Source organism: Malus sylvestris, chromosome 17 (genome assembly GCF_916048215.2).
Source record: "Malus sylvestris chromosome 17, drMalSylv7.2, whole genome shotgun sequence".
In the NCBI taxonomy this organism is placed as follows: Eukaryota; Viridiplantae; Streptophyta; class Magnoliopsida; order Rosales; family Rosaceae; genus Malus; species Malus sylvestris.
Window position 1 is genome coordinate 9,172,099 of NC_062276.1, and position 7,732 is coordinate 9,179,830.

Below are 7,732 nucleotides of genomic sequence, written 5' to 3' on the forward strand. Positions count from 1 at the left end.
GGGGCAAAGTAAAATGAAACCAATTTCAAGAGGTAGAGTGAGACTAAATGACAGTTTCATGGGGCAAATCAATTAATAAGTCTTTTATTTATGTGACACCGATTCATTTTTATTTTACTCCTATAAATTGATGAAATGACAAAATGATAACGCATAACTATACACGTGTTATGCAAATAGAATAGGAGCTGAACAACGTGTTCATATTGAATTAGTTGAATCATTACGTACGTCAGAAACTTACTATTTTCAATTTAATTTTGACACAACGTACATTATAACAGAAAAATCAAATCTCTTTTGTTTATATTCCACCGATTCATTTTTATTATAAATTAATGAAATAAAAAAAATGATAACACTGAACTATACACGTGTTATGCAAATAAAATAGGAGCCAAACCACGTGGTCATATCGAATTAGTTGAATCATTATGTACGCCAGAAACTTACTATTTTCGTTTTAATTTTGACATAACGGAGATTATAACCAAAAAATTAAATCTAAAAGTAGGAACAAATAGTTTACTTAAACTATTGGAATAAAGAAAAAGTATAACACTTGTATCTAAAATCTTCTCATTGTATCAATGTAGTCTTATTTTTCTACTACCTAATAGGAGTGAAAAAGAAAAAAAATGAAAAGCAATTAGTTGAAAAAAATAAATAAATAAAAGAGGGAAAGAGCCAAAAAAAGAATAAAATCCACGTATTGTAAGTGGAGGGAGGGAAGGAATGGCGTTTTGGTCATTCCGAAAACAACCATCTTCTTTTTCCGCGTTCCGAAAGAATAAAAAAGGCGAAGAAATGATAACAAACAGCGAAAGAAGCAGAAGAAGGGAAAGAAAACCAGCAACAATACCAACAAGAGAGAGAGAGAGAGAGAGAGAGAGGAGAGAGAGATTGTTAGAAAGTGATCGGAGGAGAGCCCAAAACAAAATAATGGAGAGGAAGACCATCGAACAACACCTCTGAACGATAAAAATCTCCGGCGTCCTCAGCCCCTCAGGGAGGTGGTAGCAGAAGAAGAAGAGAGAGAAAACAGAGCCCCCAATCTTCAACCCTCTATCCCTCTCTACCTACCATCTCTCCTGTTGTATTTTCATTTTCCAAATTCCAAAATTCCAGATGCGGCGAGGAGGCAGAGCCACTGCGGCTGCTGCAGCAGCAGCAGGAGTCCAATTATGCAAGCCCAAGACGGCGGTGGCCGCGGCGGTACAGGAAATTAGATTCCGGGGCGTGCGGAAGCGACCGTGGGGCCGATTCGCCGCCGAGATCAGAGACCCGTGGAAGAAGACTCGGGTCTGGCTCGGCACCTTCGACTCGGCCGAGGACGCGGCCCGGGCATATGACGCCGCCGCTCGGTCCCTCCGGGGGCCCAAGGCCAAGACTAATTTCCCTATCCCCGCCGAATACGACAACAACCACCACCACCTACCTCCTCCGTCCCATCTTTCTCTCTACCCAGACGACACGGTTTGCGATGTCGTCCAGGCCAGCCGGCCCACCTCCAGCAGTCTCAGCAGCACCGTCGAGTCCTTCAGTGGGCCCCGCCCCCGGCCTAGGCCCACATCCGACCCCCAGCCGCAGCGGAGACCGGTGCTCCCGGTTTCCCCCGAGGACTGCCACAGCGACTGCGACTCCTCGTCATCTGTCGTTGACGACGGCGATGATTGCGTCCTGATGTCGTCCTTCCGGAGAATCTCGCCCCTGCCGTTCGATCTCAACCTGCCGCCGCCGATGGACGGCCTCGATTTATTCAAATCCGGCGACGACGATTACGATCTTCAAGCCACCGCTTTGTGCCTCTAATTACAATATGGATCTCAAATAATGGTCCCCTCTTCCTTTCCCTTTTGCTTTTTTTCTGCCTTATTTTCTCGGGAAAATTTCAAAAAACAAAAAAGGAAAAAAAATTGATGCTTGGTGGTTGAGAAGAAGAAGAAGAATTTGAGTTTTTTTTTTAATTTTGTTTTTTTTATTTAAATTTTCTGCCATGTTCGAATATTATGGTGTAGAATAGCATCTGGGTTTCTCAACTTGATGGGTATTGGAATATTCTCTCTGTATGGTTGAAGCTGCTAATGTTAGATCTTTGTTTACCCAGCTACCCAGCAAGCACTAGATCTGATCTGGGTTTTTGCCCTTCCGATCAGATTCCTCCATTCCCATCTTTGTTTTCTTTTTCCTTTTTCTGTACAAAACATTATCTGAATTTAGATAAAAAGAAAAGCTTTCCATTTTGTTTCGTTCTTCTATTTTCTGATTCACTCATATGGGCTTGTATTCATTTTGCATTGCATTCCATGGTATATGTTAGAAATGATAAACGCGTAGCAGACGTGGGTTAGGTCAGTTAGGCTTCGATTTTCAATCTTTTTTTCCCTTGATTAAGTAGAATTAACAGACGTGAATTAGATCAGTTAGGCTTCGATTTCAATCTTCTTTTCCCAAAATTAAGTAGAATTAACAGACGTGAATCAGGTCAGTTGGCACCAATCGATCCTTTGTTTTCTTGTACTAGGGAAGGATTAGAGTACTTTATAGCCTTGTTACAAAGGGGTAGGCATATTTCTAGTTTGTTCTTGTAAATAATGCATCTAAAGATTAGAACAAAGTGGATTTAGGTTTGTGAAGTTTGTAGATGGAGATGGGGGATGAACACAAATAATCATGAAAAGGAAAAGGGAAATTTGGATAGGCGGTGGGTGGGTGGGTGGGTGGATGGATGGATGGTGGAGATTGTTTGGTGAGAGAGGGGAAGAGAGGGCAAATGCAGGTTTGATGATGGACAGGGTTTATGATAAGGAGCATTGATTGCACATGGGATGTAAGATTCTTATTGTGCACTACTGGTTGAGTATATGAATTATCAAATGGGCAAAAATATTATCCCCCAAACCCCAAGGCCCTGCCTGCCTGCCTGCCTGCCTGCCTGACTGACTGCCTGCACAGAGTGCACCCTTCCCTAGCTACCTATCTAAAGCTTGTTTAGCTTAACACAATATTTTCTGAAAGGTCGGGCTTCCACCCACATGCCCTTCTTTCTTTTCAGTCACCTCCACAGGTGAAAGAAAAGAAAAAGAAAAAGAGATTATTTATTTGTGTGGAGGTCTCCGTGCATGTGAGTTGCATGGTTGCAAGAGCTCCCAAGAGGCTTTGCTTCTCTATTTTCTACTTCCACCTTACGTACGTGGAACGTTGTTGTAACAATATTTCAACCTAATTGCATATTATTATGCGGTAAAGTTAAAATGCATGATAATTTGTATTCAGCGTCCGGTTCTGGGTAAGTTGTAATAATCATCGTCTGATTCTGGATAAGTTGCAATATTACGGTTGTGGAAAAAAAAGGATATAATGCGGAAAAAAGGTATAATACGTGACATGATATGATTACATTTACATGTATGTTTCTCCCATGGTGTCGACATATGGGTACATGTGTGTTTCTCCCATGGTGTTCTAAAGTATTCTAGACTTTGGAGTTGTTATCTGTTGGTCATTGTATCTTTTGACCAAGATCTAACATAATGTGAAAAATCTCCACAGAGTAAAATAGAAATCTCTTGATAATCGTTAGCAATTTTTCGTTAATAATCCAGACTAGTCAGTAATACGAGAATTAAGCAGTTAGGATCGAATTAATGAAATACTGTTTTGCTTTCTTTTTAAGGAAAACTAATGAAAAGCGCTTGAAAACTTTGAGTTTTAATGATAAGGACAAAATAAAGGGAAAAGTGAATAGTACCAGGATTGACTTTTTAGTGTAAAAATGTGGTTTTTCATTAAAGTGAACAGTACCGGGTGCTTTTCGTTAAAGTTCCCTTCTTTTTAACCTAATGAATATAATGTCGGATTCCTCAATAATTCAAACTATTGAAGACCTACCCATTCTTTTGTTCGGAACATCTCTTTAGTTGGACATGAGATGAACTTAAGTTGCTTATTCATCTTTGGATTCGTTTTTGGTGCGGGAGAGTAGTTTGATTCCGCTTGTTGATCTTTGGTGGGTGATGGTTGTTGGAGAGACGTGGCAACTGGTCTTGTCATGTCTTGCGTTAATGATCTCCCCTTTTGTAAAAGGAACCTGATTGTCTGCCCTCCTGTTATGGTGTCATTCCCATCCTCTTCTATTTGTGCGGTTACGGTTAAGTCACGTAAATATTTTATATTGATTTTTTTTATAAAGATAATAAGAAAAAAAAAACAATAAGAATATAAAATGTTGGCGTGGCTTAACCGTGACCGTACAAATAAAAAGGAATGAGAAGGGCACCATAACAGGAGGGTGGACAATCTGCCTCCTTTGTAAAAAGGACTTGTCCAGTTGGAAATTTCTGGCTTTTTGTTGGGAATGTGATTATTTCTAGTGAGAAGACTTCATGATTTTGTTCTAAATTGAACATTCTTTATCATCATTTTCTATATTTCTTCCTTTTTCAAATTACAAAATAAGTTTAGAATCTTTAGATTGCTATCCTCTTGCAATTTTTTTATGTATCGATGAATATCGTACCATTTTTAAAACAAAAATTAAGATAAACTTCAGGTACATTAAATATCGAACTGCATATAAAACCCAAAATGTAAAATGATAAAAGAAGCAATTTTCACATTACTTCTCCCTCCAAGAAGAGTGCAGAAGGATAAAACACGTTAAATCAATATCTGTGCCCATGTATGAGCATCTCCATTGATCCCTTTTTTTAACGTTGAAAATTCCGCGGTCTAGATGAAAGGACCACTGGAAATCCAACGGTCTACTATCAAATTTTTTAACAACATAATTAAAATTAGACACACTTAAGAAACTTAAAAAATTCAACCGTTTTCTTCAAAGAACAAACTTACTAAGTACACAATTACAAGGTGCAAAATATTTAAAAAAAAAAATTGTCAACAGTAATTGCCTTTGTCCTTCCTCTTTCCAAATTGCAATAAGAAATTACTTTTTAGAGTGAATAGTAAAGACAATTTCCCCGCTTTACTCTTGTCTTGTCCTTGTCTTCCTAAAACGAGCCAAGGTCTATTAAAAAAAGTATCCATATGATCATACAAGGAAGTACAATTGTGTCTTCACTAACTAACCGCCGCCAAAATAAGAAATTAACAGACGCATGCAATCGCTCACAAATCATACGTACAAATTAAATCGTAACGTTTTTACGCCCCAATGGGCTTCCACACTAGCCTTCATTACAATCACCAACGCAGACAAAATATGAAATAACACACTGATATTTCCTATAAAATCGTTTAAACTAAATTCCACGCAGGATTTAGGGGAAAGTTTGTTTCAAGTAGCAATATTGTGACGGTGTATCAAGGGAAGCCGTAGCATCCGCATTAGACTTCGTCGTGAAGTTGATAGTGCTTTTCATGTTCCTAAAGTTGCCAACAAAGAACTCTAAAATCTTCAACATGTGTGCACCAAGACGTTTTCATACTTCGGAGTTTTCACATACATTGGGAACTTTGGTGTGGAGTAGTTTTAGTTTATTTTTATTAAATTTTTTGGATAAAGAGTGTCACTATGTCTAGTCATTCAATTAATCTTCGTAATTGAAATTGAATGGTGTGGGTCATCGTCTCTCTTGAATTTCTTTACATAATTTTTTCTAGTTCGCTTAGGGTTTTATCTCTTACCACGAACTTTTGTTTTATGATAAATATTATGGGAGATTTATGTTAAGTTACATAATAAGTCAATTATAACTTGGTACTAAACTTGTTTTTTTATGAAAGTTGAACGTGAGACTACCCACATGTAAAGAATATTATGTTAAGAACTGTGAGTCTCGCATCGAAAATTTAGCATGTCAAATTGTGCATGTGATTTCAATGCTATTAGTTATGGGCCACTAATTGAGTCTAAAATGTTGACAGAATATCACTAAACTCCAAAGAGTAATGCTAGGTAGACTAACATTTTAGACTATATTTCCAAAGCATGTGATGTGTCACAAATAGGAAATAAACACGTTAATCAACACGCAAATAATAATCTAATCATTAACAACCAAGTCATATGGTTTACAAAAAATAATTTAAATAGATGGTCTCTTTAGCATTACCCAACTTAAAAATAAAAATTAAACAATTCTTTTATGTTGCAAAGAAAGGGAGTAGGATTTTTTCATCTCCAAATTCTTCTCTTTTTCAATCCCCTTATATTGAAACGTTCACGATTAACTCACGTTAATATCTGATATTGACTTCTGTATAGAAAAAGAAAAAGAAGAAAGTAAACGAGAGGCGAACTGGAGGGGAGAAGATTTGGAGAGATAAAAATCTACTCCCAAAGAAAAACTCGAGCTCGACTAATTGAAGGGATCAATGTAAATTGCGATGACAAGTGACCTTTTACCACAGTGGTGAAAAAAAATTGAATCTTTGCATAACGACATGGATTTAAACTCCTTCATAACTAATTTAATATTTAATCTAACAAAATATATCGTTGGATAAAAACAAAATGTAAACTGTGATGGCAAGCCATACACATGAAACTTCCATATATGAAAGCTTTGTATGGCGCAAGTCAAAAGTAGTGGCGAGCACCGCGCACTAAGCCATTTTTATTCAAACCAAAACTCGTCTTTTTATGACTTATTCATATATTTGTATAAATAATTTATTTCGGTTTCCGTAATAAAACAGACTGAAAGTGTTAGATATTTTAATTTTTTAATTTTTTAATTTTCTATTAATTATGTGAGAGTGTGACTCCTTCCCCATTCGTTAGTTTCGTTTTGTGTATGACTATGGAGTTTATTTATTCATTAGCACATATAAAAAAAAAAAATTAATGAAAATGTTTTGAAAATTTTGATTTTTAACAATAAAGATAAAATAAAGGATAAAGTGAATAGTGCTAAGATTGACTTTTTAGTATAAAATTGTGGTTTTTTGTTAAAGTGAACAGTATCGGGAGTTTTTCGTTAAAGTTCCTTATGAAAAATCTTATTTTAATCTACTTGTTACAAAAGTATAGGAATGCAAGGAATTAGGACATCATTTCTTCCTTCTTTTATATATATATATTTTTTTTTTTATACAAAGAAGAAATACAAAAAGGTAAATATTAATTTGTAGAATGGATTAGGATGTTGGATTGAATTGGACTACAATTCCATTTGGTTTGAAAATGATACTATTTTTATTCCAACGATGATCTTGGTGCTGTGTATGATTCCGGGAGATGAATTTCAAACGCCTCTTTTTTTATTTTAGTTATTTATTTATTATTTATTTTTTATTTATGGTCGTTAATTGAATATATCAAATGGAACAACGAATATGATGAAACAAGAATATGTTAAAGATAAAAATCGTGCATGTTTTTACATGATAAGATTATATTGAAATTGTCGCAAATAATATTATCACCCATGACTATAGGTATCCTACAAGAATTTACATGATAAGATTATATTGAAATTGTCGTAAATAATGTTTGTTATGTGACGGTTGACTTCTGGGTTAATATGTGGTGCTTGCAAATATATTATCGAAGGAAAAGTATTTTGGACACAGTTTCTTCGCAAGTCTACAAGACAATCAAAATCCAAAAGAAAAGGAAATACGTAGTGCGCTGATAGAATTTAAAAATAAATTAGTTGGTGATTTTATCACGGCAGGGAACAACAAAACTCATAAAAGTATTCAGCCTCTTTCCCTGACTAACATGGTGTAATTCATTTTCCCTCTTACTTTTGATATCACGCTT

The 7,732-nt window shown here is 36.1% G+C and overlaps 1 protein-coding gene across 1 annotated transcript; it reads left to right on the forward strand.

Moving 5' to 3' along the window:
- The first annotated feature begins 793 nt into the window (after positions 1-793).
- LOC126611685 (ethylene-responsive transcription factor 3-like) lies at positions 794-2,243 on the forward strand. Its single transcript, XM_050280061.1, has one exon. It carries the CDS (start codon positions 1,129-1,131, stop codon positions 1,810-1,812), a length of 684 nt encoding a protein of 227 aa, XP_050136018.1. The 5' UTR covers positions 794-1,128; the 3' UTR covers positions 1,813-2,243.
- The last annotated feature ends 5,489 nt before the right edge of the window (positions 2,244-7,732 follow it).

Coding starts and splice junctions, on each gene's coding strand:
- LOC126611685 (XM_050280061.1), top strand. CDS start 1,129: ATGCGGCGAGGAGGCAGAGCCACTGCGGCTGCTGCAGCAGCAGCAGGA.